Here is a 22,922-nt window from a genome sequence, read left to right on the forward strand (position 1 = left end):
ATCCATTCTTTGTATTCCATGAGCTCAACTGTGAGTAAATAAAAGTGTGTATGAAGAACTCTAAATACGTAAAAGGAAAAGTATATTATAAATTCTAAAATTATTAAATTTATAGAAAACAAAGGTGTAAAGAACCACACCATTCCAATTAATAAGCAGTAGATGTATATTTCTTCAATGGAATTGCATATATGCTTAAATTTAAATGACATAAGAGAAGTATTCATATAGCCAAAGTGAATTACTGAAACCCAGACTACAATCCATTGTCCCAAATACACAAATACTGTTCTTCCCTTGGAATAACCCAATTGTTACAGACCTGATTCCAGCCCCATCAAATTAAATGACTTGTCCAGATTTGCAGAGCAGATGTGTCTAAAGAACCAGATGGTCTCCAAAACATTAATATCATTTGGTATTTATTCTGTGACCCTAAAATAACATTATGTACCTAATTTTAAGCAACAGTGGATTTTTAAAAATCACACACAAAAAATTATCTATCAATCCTTTAAGTCACACTTAACAAATGGAGAAAAGTATAAAGCTACGGAGCAAGGAGAGGCAAAACATATAATAAACATAATACCCCGACTAGAATTTAAGCCCTAGGAGAATAAGAATCTTTGTTTAATTCACTAACAATGCACCTACAACAGTGCTTGACACATAGAAGACATTTAACAAATATGTGTTGAATAAATGAATCATGATTTGGACATGTCTAAGCCTGACTGTTTGCTTATTTATAGAGCAATTATTAAAGCTTTTATGTTGATTATATCTGTGATTGAACTCTTAGTTTAGCTTATTGACTACAGTAGTACAGACAAAATAATTGTTATAAAGTATCATCTGAAATCAAGCACAATTTCACCATTCTTAGAAAAATATCACAAATTGCTATTCAAACATCTGTTTTTTAAAATTTTTATTTTTTTCTTAGTTTTTCTATCTTTTCCCCTTTTTAATTAAAACTCAAATAAAACTGGGAGGCATCAGCAAAATGGGTAAGTTAATAGGAATAATTTTACAGTGTTTTTTGATGCAAGCCCTTTGAGCAAAATAGTAAAAATATTACTTCATATTTCACAAGACTATTCAATGTCAAAATGTTTTATAATTTCTTCAAAATTTCAAACATAAACAAGTTTGTTATTCAAAAGGAGAGCTTGACTGAGACACATTTTGTAAAAATGATGAATCTCTGTTGTTTTACTGAGTCATTAATCTTTCTCCATGAGCTTTACATACCTGCTTTACAGATAAAGAAACAGACACTGTGGTTAAGAAATGAGCCCCAAATCATATGAATAGATAAAGTGTAACAAAGAATTGAATTCAGCTCTATGCATTTTGTTCCCTAATTATCTTAGCTATTCTAACCCAGAAAAGCAAACCTCTCTTCATGAACTTAAGCACTTGCTTTTATTTTTATCAGTCACTCAATTATTCATTCATTCTTCATTTATTCAACAAATATTTACTGAGTGCATACCAGTATTATTCTAGACACTGCTCTAGGTACTGAGGCTACAGAGTGAACAAAACAGAAAGGGCTTTATCCTCCTGAGCAAGAAAATGAGAGCAGGAGGAAAAGGAAGAACTGAAGGTGGACAATAAATTATTTCTGATGGTATTGTACGCTATGAAGAAAATAAAAAGAGAAAGTTAAGGAATAGTGGAGGAGACATTTTTTGAAGAGGGTAGTCAAGGGCTCTGTGAAGAAGAGCAAACAGAGCTAAGGTGTCACAGGTAAGGAAAATAGCATATATAAAGTCTGAGGGAAAAACCCACCCATCAAAGGAAAAAGTGCAAAGCCCTAAGGTAGAAATAGGCTGATGAATTCAAGAACTAGAAAAAAGGCCAATGTAGATCATATGAACCAGGGAATTTATTTTTATTTTGTGTGTGTGTGTGTGTGTGTGTGTGTGTGTGTTTATTGTTTACGAATATTCATGGGGCACAAAGCTGACCATAACCACTTGTGCCCAAGAAATGATGGCCAGATCAATACTAGCAGCATGCGCATTACCACAAATTGCAAGTATTCTCCATGTCCCCCACCCAATTAATCCCCAACCTCCCTCTCTGAACCAGGGAATTTAATCAGAGCTTGTAGCCACATGGGATTTCTTTTTGTTCCTTAAATGGGCCATGCTACTTCTTACCACAGGGCATGTGCTCTTGCTGGGCCCAATGCCTGAAAAATGAATCAGAGATCGGAAAAGGAAGTAGAGGGTCAGAATTAGGTAGGGCCATTGTAAGGCATTTTAGTTCTATTCTAATTGCAATGAGAAACCTCTAAAGGCTTAAACAAGAAAGCTGCTATATTCTGACATATTTTTAAAAAGCCTTCAAACAATGTTGCAAACTACCAAATGCACTGTAATGTTATCAAAACTTTCTCTATCAATGGACGATTTATGAGAATGAAAATACATAACTACTTTTGTGGGCTACACATACACAAGTTAGAAACTTAGAATTTATGGACCATGCATGAACTTTATTTTTTTACACTGTAGAATTAAGAGAGAGTAATGCGATTATCCTAATGAGTTAATCCTAATAAGAACTCGTTAAATTTTTTCTCCTGTCCTTGCAAGAAAAGTGCAGTAGATATACTTAGTACAAGTATATCTAACAAGTAATACTTGAACTTCATCTGGACACTTTGTTAACATGCAGTTCTTCTACAATATATAACATTCTCCATTTATCATGAATAGACTGGTAACAAAGACTACAAAAATGAAGAAGTAGTGTCCAACTGATGGCCCCTGACTAGATGAAGCTCTAAATGTTTCTCTTAGTTACCACTTGTTTTAATCTCCAGTGACTCTTGACTAATCAAAGATATCTTTTGTCAATTTGGGGGTCTAAAACTTCAATCTATAGCTTTGTTGACTTGTAATTCAGGAGGAGAAACTGATAGGTTTGGTTTCATATACACACATACGCACACACACACATTTTAAAGGGCTTTAGATCAGTAAACTTATAATCCAACTGAGGTACAGATACGGTTGCATTAGAGAAGAAACATTTGGCATCTCTGATAACAGTATTCAGATATTTTAGGAAATTTTGTTGGGATACAAAAAATAATGCTATTAAAACCTGTCATCAAGAGTTCATATAAATGTACAACGTAAAAAGGACTAGGGGATACAATTTTCTGGAGCAAAGACTTCTATCTGAATTTAAGGCTTACATTTATTCAAGTCTGGCTCCACATGCAAGTACAGATTCAGAAATTAGACAACATTCAGACCCTGTGAGCTCAACCCATAGGGAGAATGAAGGTGTGTATTTCTTAAGAGTAAACTCCATATGTCTGAGAAGAGATAGTGGTAGATTTTCTCCTACTTCTTTATAGAAAGCAGAATAGAAACTATTACCAAAAATTTTGGAAAAACTGGATTAAGAAATAAAAGATATCTCCCTTCCTTTTTCCTTAATTTAAAAAAGGAGAAGTAGCAAGGTCATGCTGAGGCTTCTGAAAATTTATCCTGTCAGAGCTCTCAAGCATTTAAAATTGTAGTGATTCTCAGGTTTTTCTATGTATTTGAATTAGAATGCAGTGGTACTATACAATTCAAAAAGAAAAATGTTCAATTATGGATGTAGATCTAAACACAGAAATTCAATATGGTCTAGCCATGCTATAAAGTGCTTTGGAGGCTGGGAAAGCCAAAGGAAAACTTCAGGATAGAAGGAATCATTCCTATTTGCCTTGCTGTTAAGGGATTCTAATAGCATAAGAGTTGTTACCTCAAACACCACAAAAGTCTCCCAGTGAAAATTTCTTTTGTGCCATGGACAACACATTAAAATTAAGAAGTTTCTAAAATTAAGTACAGCGCAGAGACTCTGCATGTCTGCCTTCCAGACAATTTAACCTTCTGTAAAGCTGCCATATGGATATGCCTCGCCCTCAGATGCCATAATATTGTTCCTTGTGACTTGAATAAGAGCTATAGTTTCAGTTTTAAAAGAAAAGAAAAGAAAAAAGAATTCTGACTGAAACAATCTCTGCATAATCTTTCATAGGATTAAATAAAGCACCTGCTTACTAATACAGTAAAGGCCTATGCATTTCATTTTCTGAAATATGAAATCAGAGGCCATGAGAAGAAAGGAACTCATCTAGATGTCAGAAATATTTAGCTTAATACACATATATTAATTTTCTAAGGAAGCAATATATTTTGTTGGATAGAGCCCTGAATCTTGAGCAACATGGTTTTTATTTAAAACTCCTCCTTTGTTTGTGTATGTGTGTTTGATTAAGACACTGTGTTTCTCTGTCTCAGATTTCTCATCTAATAAATGAGGAGAATAAGTTTCTTCTCTGCCAATGATGAAGGAATTCTGTCAAATTATGACAGTCAATTTAATTATTTACATTAATGACAATATTTTTGAAATAAAATTGGTCTAACAATCTGCTGAGTTTTGAGACCCAAACTCGTCATTTTTTTTATGATATACAAAATTCATGCAAAGTGGGTTCAAGTTAGGATCAATAGTATCTTTTCAGTTTCTTCTCTGCCAATGACGAAGGAATTCTGTCAAATTATGACAGTCAATTTAATTATTTACATTAATGACAATATTTTTGAAATAAAATTGGTCTAACAATCTGCTCAGTTTTGAGACCCAAACTCGTCATTTTTTTATGATATACAAAATTCATGCAAAGTGGGTTCAAGTTAGGATCAATAGTATCTTTTTAATTACTAAATTTAAGAATATTAATATGAGTATTTTTCCTCCAAATTAATCAAGTATAGATCACAAAGTTTAGAAATTTTCCTCACACTAAAAAGTCATCAACATTAAGAGAGAGACTAGAGGCTTGATTGAAGTCAATTTTATTAAAGAAAACATTGACAAAGACTTAATTTTCCTTATATTTTCATTTGTACATAAAAAGAATAAGTTTGTGAAATCAGATGACAGTGGTAAGATACTTTTAAGTTCTTTTCCAGTTAAAAGTTAACTTTAATATACTACAGAAGTGATTACATTAAGGGTGATATATAAAATATTTAAAATCTATTGGTTTGGGCACCAAAAATTAGAAGAGATGTCATCCCCAGAACTGAAGAGATGCCATCCCCAGAACCTGCCAGAGGATCCTTGGCAGTGCCAGGCTGTAGCCTGACTGTGAGAAGAAAGCATCAGGGGAAGGGACAAAGTCATTAAAGTGGCTCAGAAGAATTGTTATTGTAACAACTAGTATGGAAGTGTCTAAGTACAATAGAATGGAACAAAGTGGTGATGCTGGTTTAATATTAGCCCAAACAGGGCTGTTACAATGGACTGATTACCAAAAAAACTGTCTACATGAATATTCCACTAAAACACCAAAATAAAGTAACCTCTGAACTTGGTGCTCTGACTGAAATGCAGTAAATCAGACTTTATATGAATTTTTTTTCTCAAATGGAATTACGTTCTCATTGCTATAAAGCAACGTCACTATCAATTCACTGCAAATCAGAAACATGACCATTTTAAACAAATTATCCTACCTATGGAAAAGATAAAAGCCTGGGGGGCTTTTATGCCCAGACAACTATGGGAACAACATCCAATTTTTACCATACATAGTTCCATATCTTTTAAACTGTACATTACATTAATATGCTACCATGTCAAAAACAAAGAGTTGTAATAAGGCAAATTATTATGTATGCTAATAATTTATCCTTGGAATAAAATCAATATTCTCATATTACAAGGGTACTTCAAAAAGTTCATGGAAAAAATGGAATTATAAGATAATATGAATTTTTCCATGAACTTTTTGGAGTACCCTTATATCAAGATTTCCCATAGCTGATAAGCTACAACATAGGGATTAAAATCAAAACCAGCTCTCTGTTTTGGTACCCAGTTGCACAATAATTAGAAATGAAACAGACATGTTAAAATGCTAATACCCCAAATGTTATTGGTTATGACACCTCTGCTTTCCTTCCTCAGTGTCTGTGTTTTAAAATTTAAAGTAAAGAATAAATTTAACCATGTCTCCCTATATCTTTTCAAACAGGCAAGAAATTAAAATTAAATTAAAAATTAAAGCAGACTATTACAGACCATCATAATTACAAATAGTTTCTTGCATACAAATCCTCATTTGGATGTAGAAAATTTAGTGAATATAAGAATGTCTAACTTTCACCAGTTTGTTTTCTCTGCCTTTAACAACTATGGTATGTGGCCTTTTACTAACTGGAATACTGGAGGCCAATAAATAAATATAAATAAATTTGTAACACACATGTATTAGTCTTTCTCTTGCTACAACAGAATGCCTGAAATGTTCCTTATAAAGAATGAAGGTTTATTTGGCTTATGATTCTTTGACAGCTGCATCTGGTGCAGGCATCAGGCTGTTTCTACTCATGGTAAAAAAACAGCAGGCAGCCAATCCCAGGGTACAAACAGATCAAATGCTGAGAAGAAGCAAGAGAGATACAGAGAGGAGGTGTCAGGATCCTTTTAAACAACCAGCTATCTCGGGAACTAACAAAGCAAGAACTCACTCACTACCCACCTGGCCACGGTATTAACCTATTCATGAGGGATCTACCTCCATGACTAAAACTGCTCCCAACATTGCCAAGTTGGGGACCAGATTGTGACATGAGCTTTAGGGGGGACAACATATCTAAACTCTATCAACACATATCAATTTTTTTTCCTAAAGTCTAATTAAGTAATGCTTTTAGGCACTATCTAAAATTGAAAATGCCGGAATCCAGATAGACCTTGCTGATGACTCAATTAATTAGAATAAAGAAAGATTAAGGATTACACAATTGGTATGTTAGATTGACTGGAATGTTACAGAAATATATTCTTTGTAAGTAACACTATATAATCAGTCCTCTAGCATTATTACTGGAGATGGAAACGGGTTAAATAAGTGTACATAACAAGAAGATCCAAAAAAACTTTCGACTCCATCAGAACAGAGCAAGCCTCAATCAGGTCAATAAAAAAAAGACAATATCATTGCTGGAGGGACCCACCTACAGTCCAGCAGGCCCCCAGGTGAGCACGAGCTCCCACATGCCAGACCCCAACACACTTACAGGCATGCCCATGCCCACCCAAGCTCCAGAGGTGCCAACCCACCATCCAAGAGGGCACCCAGTTGAGAGCTATACACTGCACACCAGACCGTGATGCAGCTGCGGGCCCACCCACGCCTGCCTGAGCCCTGGAGGGTACCCTGCACTATATGAGCAGGTACCTAGGTGAGTGCTGGCCCTGTGCACTGGGTACTAACACAGTCACAGGCCAGCCCATGCATGCACGAGCCACAGAGTGGCCTACCCACTGGACAAACAGGAGATGAGGCAGCCCACTGCACACTCAACTGCACTGATACAAAAAGAGTAGCTAGCAGAGCCTACACATAGAGGAGGAACTCTTTTCCATCACAGCCCACTCCTGAGTAATAGAAGAAACAGGTGTCCTACCAGAAGACCAAACATCAATGAAAAAATACTAGAACTACAAATAAAAAAATATATCCCAGGGATACAAGGCTGGTTCATTGATTTATGCAAGTCAATAAATGTGAAACACCACATCAACAAAACCAAGGACAAAAATCATAAGATTATCTCAAAAGATGCAGAAAAATCATTCTACAAAATTCAACATCACATCATGATTAAAAACTCTCAGCAAATTAGATATAGAAGGAAATTATCTCAACAAAATAAAAGGCATTTACAACAAACCAATTGCCAATGTCATCCTGAATGGGGAAAAGCTTAAAGCTTTTCCTGTAAGAAAAGGAAGAGACAAGGATGCCCACTCTCACCACTCCTATTTAACATAGTATTGGGAGTACTACCAAGAGCAATAAGACAAGAAAAAGAAATAAAGGGCATTCAGATTGGAAAGGACAAAGTCAAACCACCAAAGCATTATGGTAATTCTCAAGTACCAGACCCTATAGAGAAGAAGAAAAACCTTTGAGATGTCTGAAAAGAGATTCCAAGCACGGATCTTAAGAAAATTCAAAGAGATAAGAGAAGAATCAATTAGAGAACAAAATGAAACAAGAAAAAATTTCCAGGATATGAAGGAGAAAATTTACAAAGAGATTGAAACCTTGAAAAAGAATGTAACAGAAATCCTAGAAATGAACGATTTACTCAGTGAAACAGAAAACAGAACAGAAAGCTTGAGTGGCAGCTAGAGCAAGCAGAAGAAAGAATTATAGACCTCAATGATGATCTTTTTGAAATAACCTAGGCATGTCCCGACCCGCGGGTTATTCAACGTAGACCCAGAGGGGGGAGTGGGAATGGGATTGAACAAGAGACGCGAGAAATTGAGACAAGACAGTATTCTGATCAAGTCTCGTTTATTGGCTCGCAGGCATGGCCACACATAGAGGGGTGTGGGGTTGCAGGCTCTCAACATAGGCAGACAAAAAAGAAAAGGAAAAATGAATTTTAAAAAAACAAAAAAAATTGAGAGCTAGCAGACAAACTCAAGTGCACCAACATACAAAACATGGCTATTACACAAGTTGAGGAGCAAGGAAAAGACACTGAAAATCTATTCAAGGAATTAATAGCAGAAAACTTCCCAGGTATAGGGAGAGGTGAAGACTTTAAAATCCAGGAAGCCAAAAGATCACCAAACATTTTCAATCCCAAAAGATCCTCCCTGAGACACAGTATAGACAAATTGGCAAAACTCAAAGACAAAGAGAATTCTAAAAGGAGCAAGAGAAAAGCATTGAGTCACCTATACGGGAGCCACATCAGACTAACAGCAGACATCTCAACTGAAACCTTACAGGCCAGAAGAAAATGGGATGATATATTCAAAAAACTGAAAGAAAAAAATTGCCAGCCAAGAATTCTATACCCAGCAAGGTAATCCTTCAAAAATAAACAAGAAATAGTGTATTTCCTAGGCAAAGAAAAATTATAGGAACTCACTACCACAAAATGAGCCCTGCAAAAAATTCTCAAAGGAGTCCTACATCCGGAATGTGAAAAACAATAATCACTATCATGAATTTACATGAAAGACCAAAACACACCAATAAAACCAAAATGGAAATGAAAAAGAGAAAGAAGCTAAATCATGTCCCCTCAAAAATCCAACTAATGTTGAAGATGAAAAATAAAAGGCAAAGAAAGGAACAAATGATATTTTAAAACATCTAAACAAAAAGCAATATAATGACAGGAGTAAAGCAATACTTATGAATAGCAACCCTAAATGTAAATGGATTAAACTCCCCATTCAATACACACAGACTGACTGACTGGATTAACAACCTACACCCAACTATATGCTGTCTTCAAGAGATCCACCTCACCTTTAAAGACATACACCAACTAAAAGTGAAGGAATGGAAAAAGACAGACCATGCAAATGGAAAACAAAAAAGAGCAGGAGTAGCTATTCTTATATCAGATAAAACAGACATTAAACCAAAAACCATAAATATAGACAAAGAAGGCCATCATATAATGATAAGGAGATCTGTTCAGCAAGAAGACAATCATAACAATCATAAATATATATGCACCTAATATCGGAGCACCTAGATATATAAACTAAACATATCCCAGAGATGCAATGTTGGCTCATTGATTTATGCAAGCCAATAAATGTGATACACCACATCAACAAAACCAAGGTCAAAAACCATATGATTATCTCAACAGAAAAATCATTCTACAAAATTCAACATCACTTCATGATTAAAAACTCTCAGCAAATTAGGTACAGAAGGAAATTACCTCAACAAAATAAAAGCCATTTACAACAAACCAATTGCCAGTATCATCCGAGCTTTTCCCATAAGAACAGGAACAAGACAAGGATGCCCACTCTCACCACTCCTATTTAACATAGTATTGGAAGTACTACCAAGAGCAATAAGACAAGAAAAGGAAATAAAAGGCATTCAGATTGAAAAGGACAAAGTCAAATGGTCCTTGTTTGCAGATGACATGATCTTATGTATAGAAAAATCTATAAACTCTACCAAAAAACTCTTGGGACTGATTAACAATTTCAATAATGCTGCAGGATACAAAAACAACACCCAAAAATCAATAGCCTTTTTATACTCCAGTAACAAACTAGCAGGAAATGAAATCAAGAAAGCAAGCCCATTTACTATAGTTGCCAAAAAAAAATAAAATACTTAGGAATCAATTTAATCAAGGAGGTGAACAATCTCTACAATGAGAACTACAAAACACTACTGAAAGTAATTAAAGAGGACAGCAAAAGGTAAAACACACACCATGCTCTTGGATGGGAAGAATTAACACCCTGAAAATGTCCATTCTACCCAAAGCAATCTACAGATTCAATGTAGTCCCCATCAAAGTACCAATAACATTATTCACAGAAATAAAAAGTAACCCTAACATTCATATTGAACAAAAAAAGACCATAAATAGCCAAAGCATTCCTGAGCAAAAAAAAATAAAGTTGGAGGCATAACACTACCTGACTTCAAATTATATTACAAAGCTATTGTAACCAAAATACACAGAACTGCATAAAAGACACTAGGATCAATGGAACAGAATAGCAAACCCGAGAATCAACCCACATACTAACAGCCAGCTGATACAAGAACATACATTGGGGAAAAAACTGACTCTTCAATAAATAGTTCTGAGAAAATTGGACATCCATACTCCAAAGAATGAAAGTGGACCAGTACCTCTCACAATATACCAAACCAATTCAAAATGGATTAAAGACTTAAATATAAGGCCTGAAACCATAAAATTACTAGAGAAAAACACAGAGGAAACACTCCAGGAAGTAAGACTGGGCAAAGACTTTATGAATACGACACCAAAAGCACAAGCAACAAAAGAAAAAATAAAGAAATGGGATTATATCAAGCTAAAAATCTTCTGCACAGCAAAGGAAACAATCAACAGAGTGGAAAGACAACCTATAGAATGGGAGAAAATATTTGGAAACTATACATCTGACAAGGGTTTAATATCCAGAATACACAAAGAACTCAAACAACTACATAGTAAAAACACAAACAATCCAATTTGTTAAAAATGGGCAAAGGAGGTGAATAGGCATTTTTCAAAGGAAGACATATAAGTGGCCAACAGACACATGAAAAAAATGCTCAGCATCATTAGTCATCAGAGAAATGCAAATCAAATCCACAATGAGATATCATCTCACCCCAGTTAGACTGGCCATTATTTAAAAGATCGAGAATACCAAATGCTGGCGAGGATATAGGAAAAGGGGAACTCTTCTACACTATTGGTGGGACTGTAAATTAGCACAGCCATTATGGAAAATAGTATGGAGGTTCCTCAAACAACCACAGATAGTACTACCATGTGATCCAGCAATCCCACTACTTGGTATATATTCAATGGAATGGAAATCATCATGTTGCAGGGATATCTGCACTACCGTGTTCACTGCAGCTCTATTTACAATAGACAAATTATGGAATTAACCTAAGTGTCCATTAACAGATGACTGGATAAGGGAAAATGTGGTATATACACATGATGAAATACTACTCAGCCATAAAAACGAATGAAATTCTGCTATTTGCAGCAACATGGATGAGTCTGGAGAAAAGTGAAATAAACCAGACAAGTAAAGAGAAATAACACATGTTCTCACTTGTAACTGGGAAGGAAGGAGGGAGGGATGGAAGGAAGGAAGGAAGGACCACAACAATTCATTGAACTTTCAGGAGAGAACAAACCTTAGGATACTAGAGATGTATGGGAGGGAGGGCGGGGTTTGGGGAGTCATAGAACAAGTAAAGGGCATAAAGAAAAATCATAATTTGTAATAATGAATATGTTAATAATAAATTAAACAAATTTTAAAAAGACAATATTATTATAAACCTCAGAAGATACTAATGTTAAAGTAGTCTGAATTTTCATGACAATAAGCAGAAACCTATAATTAAACAACAATATCTGGTTAGAATAGGACTGATATTGACAAGATTTTCAAGTCTGACCAAAAATATTAACCTGATGCAGTGTAGAAAGGAACTCATAACATTTATAGTGTATTTTAGAAGGTGAAAACTTACTTAGGGGGAAGAGTCAGGTTTTACTTGTCTTGTCAAACAACTAACTAAATAAACTATTAATGTTAAAGTTTTATTTTTTTAAAAAATCTTTTGAGTTATTTTGAAAGGTCTGCTCTGCAGCAAAAGTTTGAAATTTGTGTCCTCAACACAGAAGTCTCTTTTTAAATCTTTTGAATTATTTTGAAAGGTCTGCTCTGCAGCAAAAGTTTGAAATTTGTGTCCTCAACACAGAAGTCTTCCTCTTCATTCCTTTGACTATCAGGCAGATGATCCAGTCACAATATAAAGGCAAGTCTTAAATCTATATTAGAACAAGTTTTCTTGCAAGGTTTCCAATGCCTTTTGGTTTTGGCCTGGCTAGAAAAACCACAAGAATAACCTTGCATGCAAAATTCTGGCTTAGCCCAAGAAACTCAGAGGCACACAAGAACTATTCTCAACTACCAAACCTTACTCAATCCTCCACTGAGTTTAAGATTGGTGGGAGGATAAGAAAGCGCAAGCCAAGTTCCAAACCAATCACTAGTATCTAGCATGTTGTTAGGCCAAACTCTATTGGCAACAGCAAACATCTTTATTTGTCCAGGAAAAATTTGATCATACGATAAAAGCTGGAATTTATGAGAATCCTTGTTCAATCAAATAACAAACTATAAATTTATTTTATACCTTTGGATTAACAAAATGGTGGAATCCAAATAATAATACATTGTCAGGTCTCAAATATCTTAATTTTTACTTTTCCCCTCTTTAAACAAAAACTTAGCAATATCTAATCAACGGAAAATATCAAAAGAGAAAACAAAGTAGTTTCTCCCTCCTTGGAAAAGAACTTTATACATTATAAGTAATTCTACACCCTGGGAAAAATTGGTCTCCTAAATGTAATATGTTCTCCCTTATAAAACAGTACAAACAATTCAAGGATTCAAATAAACTACTAGCAAGTGGATGTTTTGAAAAATAGAAAACAGGAGTCATGTGATACTCTAAGCTGGCAAGTAACATATGTTACATTTCTAAAATTCAAAATAATCCTTACCAAAATGTATTTAAGTCATATTTGACCTTTTCAAAAAATGAACAGAGGACCAATACTTTCAATAAAACAAAAATTGGTTAATATGGGAAATTAGTATATCAAGAATTTTAATCAGGATGATTTCAGAGCAACTTAAGTTTATGAAGTAATTTCACATTATTTTTCACTCTAAGTAGCATAAATTTCATGTGCCCAAGTTAAAACTTCAGCATACCTTATTTAATACCCTAATACTTAAACGTAAGAGAAAGAGGAAAAATTATATCAGAAAATTACATTCATAAAATGCTCTAAGACTTTAGAATACAATCTGCCCATTCCTTGCTTTCTCATTAAAACAGCCAAGTATTTATAAGCACTATTCATGTGCCCAGCACTTGTGTTTTTGGTGTCTGGATTATATACACAGAATTAAATATCACCAACTTAGTCAAGCTTCAGAAACAAAGACTGCAAAAAGAAAATAGGTGTGTGTGTCTGTATGTCTAATTGTTATGGAAATATCTTGAGATGTGTAGATACCTACAAGGATGACTTTTTAACTGTATTTCACTTGGCCATATGAGTGCAACAAAATGCCAGGGGAGAAAAGAAAGCCCTTGAGTTTGAGAAGAGGCTATAAAGAAACCTTTCTAGTTTCAAAATGAATGTGATGCCCAGTAGCTAATTTTCAAATCACCAAAAAATGGCACAGATAATGTTTAGGTTTGGCACTCACAAATGGGCCAAGAAACATAAAATATACCTTTAAATAATAATAGTTTATTTTGTGTTTGCATAGAAATATTAAAACAAATTGCATTTTCTTTTTTGCCTTTGTCAACCTATTTTTCTTTTCTTTTCTTTTCTTTCTTTTTTTTTTGTCCTTTTTTGAGACCGGCTGCACTGCGCTCAGCCAGTGAGCGCTGTGAGCGCACCGGCCATCCCTATATAGGATCCGAACCCGCGGCGGGAGCGCTGCTGCACTCCCAGCGCGGCACTCTCCCGAGTGCGCCACGGGCTCGGCCCTTTCAACCTATTTTTCTAGTCAGAATTTTTCCTAATCTATTAACTATGTCAAAATTTAATGATTTTCAATATTTCTCCCTTCTGGTATGATTTGCCAGAAAAATCCCTTATGTTTAAACAACAACCAAAACAACAGAGTGTAACTTATGTAACTTAATTCAAAAATAAACAAGGTAAACCAGAACCAAGCAAGTAACTTGTAAACATCACTATTAGATGAAATTTTAAAAATCTTTGCATGTAAGAGTTTCAAAAGAGAAAGTCCTTTTTCTAACTGATCTATCTTAAAATAAATAACACGTTTTTTTAAAAAAAGGAAGAAAGAAAGAAAAAGGGGAGGCTGCTGTCATTGCCTTGAAAAAGATTCTGTATACAGTAGCAAAAATTTCATATTTTTTTTGTGTCAACTTGGAATTTTTAATGAACTGAGCTCAAAGTGAGATGAAATAAAAACAACATGTTGAACTTAATTTCTTGAGTGCTTTCTACTTACTATTATACCGTGTTAGCAAAAGTTCTGACTTTGAATTTTAACACACTGAGTCAACTAAGTACTTCCTTTGGAAAATTTTCTCAAAAGTTATTTAGGATAAAAAGAAAAGTCATTTTGAGAATGGGTTAGCATTTAAAATGACTTTACCTCAGGCACTTGTACACACTGTTTTAACTTAATAAATGTATACAGAGAAACTTCCAAACAGAAGAACAAGAAGCAAACACATCTGTGCAAGAGGATACTTTATAAAAGGACAAGGCATCTTATTCCTGAAGTTATACAATGACATCTAGTTCAGCAAATATGCCTGTATTTTTCCATGTGTGTCTTTCTTTGATAGTCTCTCTGTACTATTACATCGATCCTCACTCTAAAGAATCTTTTTCTTATTATGTTCACTTATCCCACATCAAGAAAAAAGGCATAAGTTTAACAAAAAAAAATCTTGCTGTAGGACAAACTCTTTCTTCTTAGTTATGACAAAAACTCACTTTTTTCTTAACTTTCAAAAGCAGAGAGCATTCTATCCTTCATTTAGATATTGTTAAGAATTTTCTTCTCTCATCTTTCTTGTATGGAAAAATTTCCCAGTGATCTCAATGGGGATATATCACATGCAAATATGTGCATACATAATCACATGGACACCTACACTACCTTTACAGAGTCAATATTAAATGAGAAAAATGGCAACAACAGCTAAAATAGACAGAATAGATTGACCGACAAATAAATATGAAGGTCTAAGACAATAAATAACAATTCCCTTGGGGTAGCACAATAACTTCTAGTACTTAAAAAAAAAAAAATACTGATAACTAAACCCCACCTACATCTACGAATTCAGAATTTCCAGGGGAGAAAAACCTGCATTGGTATATTCATTTTTTAAAAAAATATGCATTTATTATGTGCTGCAAAAGTGGAGAACCAAAGGGGCAGGCCCGGTGGCGCACTGGATAAGTGCGCCGCTTGGGAAGCGCGGCGGCGCTCCCGCCCGAGGGTTCGGATCCCACATACAGACCGGTTCCTGCTCACTGGCTGAGCAAGGCGCGGGAGCAAAACCAAGGGTTGCAATCCCGTTGCCGGTCCTCGGTCCGGTACGGGGGCAACACTGAGGGTTGCGATCCGTTGCCGGACACGGAAAAAGACAAAAAAAAAAGGGGGAGAACCAAAGGATTAAGGTACCCTGATCAATGATCACTGTTGTATGCACCCAAAACAACAAAAAAAAACCACACTACTACAACCACTATCTTTAAAAAAAAAAGATATACATAATATATAACAATCTTTGATAGAGAAAACTACAAACTTTAAGAATTTGTGAAGTCTGAGCCAGTGCATGTATTGAAGAATGAAAATTTCAAGACAAAAGCCCAATTAAACAAGTAAAGGAAAATTCTTATGTTGCTCGTGGTAAACAATCTTAGATGTGGCATGCTCTTATAGAAAGCCTTCTAAGATCTACATTTATTTTACTGTTGGATGGTTTTTACTGTTGTTAATTAACAGGATAAAAGATTTTTTAAATCATGACATAAAATAAAAAAGTAAACGAAATTAAGTAAACATTATGGGGAAAGTTGGCATATGTAGTCTGTTAGTTTTAGGTTAATTTTAGGTTTGTTTTCTTCTGTTCTTTAATAAAATTTCACATGTCCTTTTCATCAATCTGTAGTGAGCTATTTATTTTCTAAATGAACAAAAGAATGCTGGCTTTTAAACAGAAGTCCAGGACTATGAAGGGTTGCGCTATCATCTTTTTTTCTCATGTGGATATTTCCAAAAAGATTGAAAGATGAATTTGTATTGAATTTTGAGAAGTAAGCTAATTAATAATCAGCTATAAGATAATGAAAAAGCATCACAACTGCTATGCTAGAAAACTGATATGTTAAAATAATAATAACTACAATAATTAATACTTATTAAGGGCTTAATTATTAGCTATGCAATAATGTTTTCTCACTGCATCTCCGCAACACTCCTATGAGTAGTTTCCATGATTTATTCCCCCACTTACTGATGGAGAAACTAAAATTCATATTAAGAAGAAAAAAAAAAAAAAACTGTAGAGGTGGGGCTCAGATCTAGGTCTGTCTGACTTCAAAAACCTATGCTTTTAATCAGTTCTACTAATTGAAGTACTTAGCAGTTCCAAAGCAGAAATGTTGGCAGATGTGTAACACTCCTTCAGAAAATCATAGAAGATATAAAATCAGTATATAGAATCACTAAAGATAAAATAATAATATTTGGACTAATAGTACATAATAACTTTAGATATTATTTAAACATGGGATTGCATTGCAGAACTTTTTTAGCCAGCTCCTCCAGTAGATGATTTAAAGTTGTATGAACTTAGAATTAGTTATTCAAAAGAACTAAATTTCAATTAGATGAAGTCAGCTAATCCTTACAGATAGGAATAATTCAAGGTGAACCCAAATTTTCAATTCTTTGTAAAAAGTTTAAGGGCCAGCCCGGTGGCGCACTGCTACAGTGCGCCGCTTAGGAGCGCGGCAGCACTCCCGCCGAGGGTTCGGATCCCACATACAGACCGGTTCCCGCTCACTGGCTGAGCGAGGGGCGGGCGCAGCACCGAGGGTTGCAATCCCGTTGCCGGTCCCGGTCCGGTACGGGCGCGACACTGAGGGTTGCGGTCCGTTGCCGGACATGAAAAAAGACAAAAAGGAAAAAAAAAAAAAGTTTAAGCTGTGACACAACTTTTTTCTATCCTTAAAAGAGAAGCTGCTGATCACATCATTTGTAATCTTACAAAAAGCTATTTCATTTGAATGGTGTTAGATACACAAGATATGCTAACAAAAATGTACAGGAATTTTAGGGGATTTTTTTGTTTTTATCTGAAACACAACTTTTTTCTATCCTTAAAAGAGAAGCTGCTGATCACATCATTTGTAATCTTACAAAAAGCTATTTCATTTGAATGGTGTTAGGTACACAAGATATGCTAACAAAAATGTACAGGAATTTTAGGGGATTTTTTTGTTTTTATCTGATTACCCATGTAGAAAATAAAAATGGCACTTTGACTATTAGGATTTAAATTAATATTTGAAGACATGACAATTTGATGAAATGAAACCCCAAAATATATTCTAAAAATCATGAAATGTATAATCTCAGAAATCGTTCATGCAAAAGAACAGTCCCACATTTTGAAAAAGAATTAGAAAGAGAATCACCAAAGACACAAGGATTGAGCTACTCTTATATGACAAGATTTTATAAATAAACCTTTAATTATTGTCAACACGTTGAGAATAAAGAGGATGTCATGATTCCCAGATGTTCATTGACCTCAGGAAAATCATTTCTGAAATGAAAAATATATGTAATAGAGTAACCACTATTTTAATTTTGATTTAAAAAAATGTTGGGGGGAGAGGATTTCTGGAATGGTGATTTGAGGAACTAGGAGAAACCTCTACCCCAGAGAGACATCTTTAAAAGAAAGTCAAATTAGCAAAAACAAACATTCAAAATCTCTTTAGATTGATTAAAGGGCTTACAACAAATTGAGAAGGACTTAACAAAATGTATAGAAATTTGGTAAGAACGGTCAGAGACTGTGATTCTTAGGTAGGGATTTCATCTGTCACCCACAGCTCAGCCTTACTGAAAACAATTACAGTAGGCTCAGCAGGCAAGTGACGTTCTTATCTCCTCCAGCACATTAGTGGAGAAGAGCTATTCCTGGTGGCTTCAGCCACTGGTAAACATCAACAGCTCCTGTTTTCCACAGCTCCATGCTGCAGAAAGCTTCTATCTTCTGGTAGCAGCACTCACACATTCTGCCATGCCTAATTCCTGTTATCTAGAGAGGTTCGTTGGGGCAGGGGGGGGGGATGGTGATAGAGAATGCAATCCTCCTTTCCTGCAGAGCACAAGAGAAAGAGAACTGTCGGATTGGCCTCAGCAGCCAAGTGTCAACTCCTATCTCTCCTAGATTCCTGAAGCAGAAAAATTATTCAAGGGAGATTTGCCAGCTGCAATAATTGGATGATGCCATTCTCTAATGTCTGGAAGATCTCTACTGGGCAATGGCAGCATGTCTACTGGGCAACGGCAGCATCCATGTGGAAGATGTAGTACCCACCCTCTTTCTCCTAACAATAGCTACAGATACAAAAGGCAGATCAGGTTGAAAAAGCCATGGACAAACAAATTAACCATCTTATTCTTCCAGTGCCTAAACATAGCATAGAAGTTCTACAATAGGGAAGGTTTACATATAGCCTCAGCTACTGGCACAGAAATTACCCCTGCCAAGGGGGATGACTACGACTATAATTGGATGAGAATGTGGAACAAAGGCTGCCCCAAGACATGGTCAAAAACAATAGAGCAATCAGCTAGAAATTAACAGAAGCTACAAGTTAGGAATGTAAAAATACAGACAGACAACTCAGAAGCTCAATAAGGAGATCAGGAAGAGATGGTCAAAAAAAAAACTGGCACTCAGCCAGTCATTTCTGGTGGTAATAAATAGTATGTTCATGTCCAAAACTATGCCTTCTGAAGAGCAAAATCAGAGGCTGTAAAAGGTGAAAGAATCAGACTTCACTGAATTAGTCCAGCCAACTCACTAAACAATCAAGGAAACAAACAACAAAACAACCAGTGTGGATTAGAATACAAAGTTGCTATAAAATATCATCTACAATATCCAATTTTCAATAAAAATTACTAGACATGTAAAGAAATAGGAAAGTGTGTCCCACACATGGGGAAAATAAGAGGCAATGGTAACTGCCTTTGACAGGGCCCAGATGTTAGACTTAGCAGACAAGACATCAAAGCCCTGGTTATAAAAATATTCAAAAAACTAAAAGAAAAGAAAATGATAACATCTCATACAATACACAATATCAATTTAAAAAGCAGAAATTATATAAAAACACCAAAGAGAAATTCTGGAACCAAAGTAAAATAACAAAAATAAAAAATTCAATGGAGGTTCTAAACAGATTTGAGCTGAAAGAAGAAAGAATAGGTAAACTTGAAGAAATACTGATGAAGATCATGCATTCTGAAGAACAGAGCCAAGGTAAGTAATAAAGAAAAATGAATAGAGCCTCAGAAATAATCTGAGAAAACATTAAGCAAAAACTAAAATATACATAAAGGAAGTAACACAAAGAGAGAAGAGAGGGAAAGCAGAAGAAAAAAAAAAGAATAATGTCTGAAAACTCTCCAAAATTTATGAAAAACAATCTACCTATGTCAGCAGTTCCATAATTTCCAAGTAAAATAAACAAAAAGAGATAAACACCCAGACGCATCATAGTTAAAATGTGGAAAGCCAAAAACAAACAATTTGAAAAAAGTAGAAAAATGACTCACTGTATACGAGTGAACCTCAAAAAGATTAACAGCTTACTTCTCACCAGAAAGAATGAAGGACAGAAGGCAATTAAATGACAAATTCAAAATGCTAAATTTAAAAAACAAAAAAAGCTGTCTACAAAGAATCTTACACCCAACAAAACTATCTTTAAATCAAAATAGATACTAAATTAATATAAGTAACAAAAACAGGATAAATTTATATGTGCTGATATAAAAATATCTCCAAGTCATATTGAGATAATACATCAAGAAATAAAAAAGAAAATTGAGTAGGATAACACTTTTATAAAAGCAAAACTATATAGCATGATAGCATATATGCATATAAATATAGAGAAAACCCTCTAGAACAACCTAAATCAAACTGCAATGGTGGTTACCTCCGGGGAGAATTGTTTTAATTTGATTTCAGCAAGAATATTCCTCTATTGCTTAGAATTTGACATTAAACTCTCAATTTGCTTTAAATGATTAAGTTTATACAGTCACAGAATCAAAAGAATCCTTTTAAAATAATTGTAAATATATCAATTTCACTGTATATCACTGTGAAAAGAAAGATGATCTAATATGAAATTTAGGGAGAAAGAAAGAATTTGACATTAAACTCTCAATTTGCTTTAAATGATTAAGTTTATACAGGCACAGAATCAAAAGAATCCTTTTAAAATAATTGTAAATATATCAATTTCACTGTATATCACTGATATTGACATTTATCGTAATTTCTGTTATTACTAAGTACACCCAAATCTATGTATTTAAGAAAAGAAAAAATAGTATAATGTTTTTTCAGATTTATATCATGCCTTAATATTTTCTTTCCTGAAACAGAGAGGCAAAATCACAGCACAGACAAAAAAGATAATTTAGCAATTAATTCTATATTATTTTGTAATCAACCTTATTCTCCTGCCAATATTGTATTCTCAAATATTATCTAAGTTTCTCAAAAGTAGAGCAATACATAGCATTACCTTTGTAATCTACCAGGTATGCTTTCAATAAACATTATTTGGTCAACTGAAAGGAATTCTATACCAAAATAAGACTACACAATAAAGCTATAGTTTGTATATTTTTACCAAAGTTATGCAAGATTTGAAAGAATAAACAACAGACTCCCAAATCTCTACCTTATATTCATCCACAATAATGCTGAGGGCTTCATGACCAGCTTTCCTCATGTCTTCCAATTCTTGTTTATGTTTTTCCTGAAAGAAAAAAGAAACTAAAACCATGACTTGTTTTTCTCTTTTGTTTTCAAAATAACAAACTATTGATTTTTCTTCCGTGAATGATATTGATTGAGTGGTTTGTGGCATTCTGTAGCTGAGAACAAAGAGAAAAGGTTTTGTTGCTGTCCTCTTGTTTTGTTTTTTAAAAGTTCTGTTTAAAAGCTTTGGGGAGCACTGAGGCAATGAGAAATTAAAGGGAAACAATAACTGAGAAAGGAAAACCGTGCTGAGAGGTGATATAACACAAGCAAAAATGCTTTCCCTTGGGGCATTTGGCAATTCTTGAACTGCATCAAGAGATGAAGTACCTGTGTTACTGCAACAATCCTCGGCCTCTATATTTTGTATTATTTCTCCAAGTGTTTTTAATACATCCCAAAGTTTGGGAACCATTGGTGATTAGACACCAACTCTGCCTGCTTAGGAAAGGAAAGGATAAACTCTCTTTAAAGGATGGTAACATCCTACACAGCCTTTCCAATTGTTCAAATACAATATCCAGCTTTCAATACAAAATTATCAGAGATAACAACAGGTAAGACCAAAAAAACAGAAGACAAAAGAAATAGACCCATGGGTGTTTCAGCTATTAGTTACCAAAGAGTTTTTAATATTCCCCCAAAATAGAAAGGAAATGGGGAAAACGGATAGACTGAAGATTTCTATCAGAGAACGGGAATCTATGAAGCAGAAATCTACACCTGAAAAATATGTATTATTAATTACTTAATAGATGAAGTAAAAACATGAAAGAGCAGAAAGCAAGATCAGAAAAACATAAGATAATGAGGAAAAAAAATACAGAGTATAGCAAAAGGAAAAAAATATAAATGGAAAATACACACAAAAAACATGTCCTTTTAGGACATATAGAAAAGAGATCAAATTGATACATCACGTGTGTTAAAAATAAAATGATAAATAAATCACAAATTTCCAACACCAGTCATGAATTCAGGACATTACATAACCTAGAGATATTTTTTAAAAGAAAGACAATATGGTATCAGAAAATATTATATCAATAAATATGAAATTTTAGATGAAAAGAAAAAAATACTAGAGAAAAAGAACACACACAACTTACCAAAACTGAGACAAGAATTACAAAATCTGAAGACTACCACACATGTTAAAGAAATTGAATCTGTAGTAACTAAACACACACACACACACACACACACACACACTAAGGAATCTCTAGGTCCAAATGGCTTAATAGGTAAATTTTAATTAACATATAAGAAAGAAATAACAGAAATCTTCCAGAAACTCTTCTGGAGAATAGAAAAAGGGGTAATAATTCCCAGCACATTTTAGTAGAACATATCCCTTATACTAAAATCTGCAAAGTTATTTAGAATAAAATAAAATTATGAGTGAACTTTCTTTATGAATACAGAAAAAAAATTCTAAACAAAATATTAGCAAATTAAATATTGCAACACCTAAAGAATACATCTCAGCCAAGTGGGATTTATTACAGAAATGCCAGGTTGGTCAGAGTAATAAACCACAAAAATCTCCTCCACAGTTCTCCACACATTCCTTTTCTTTCACCATTTTCTTGCTGGGTATCAATGCCCAAGATGATAGTAGATGCCACATTCTGCACAGCACTGCAAGCCTGGGCCCTAA

At 34.4% G+C, this 22,922-nt stretch overlaps 1 protein-coding gene across 1 annotated transcript in view; it reads right to left on the reverse strand.

The window, feature by feature from the left end:
* The window catches only part of LOC103606126 (coiled-coil domain-containing protein 91-like), a gene marked incomplete at its 3' end in the record, with an annotated part of 80,872 nt that extends 59,613 nt beyond the window's left edge, over window positions 1-21,259 (reverse strand). The window contains exon 1 of the mRNA XM_008590715.1: window positions 21,183-21,259. Within this exon, the coding sequence (XP_008588937.1) occupies window positions 21,183-21,233 (51 nt within the window). The remainder of the gene's footprint in view (window positions 1-21,182) is intronic.
* Between the last annotated feature and the right edge of the window lie 1,663 nt (window positions 21,260-22,922).

This window comes from Galeopterus variegatus, unplaced genomic scaffold, assembly GCF_000696425.1.
Source record: "Galeopterus variegatus unplaced genomic scaffold, G_variegatus-3.0.2 Scaffold6326, whole genome shotgun sequence".
Taxonomy (NCBI): Eukaryota; Metazoa; Chordata; class Mammalia; order Dermoptera; family Cynocephalidae; genus Galeopterus; species Galeopterus variegatus.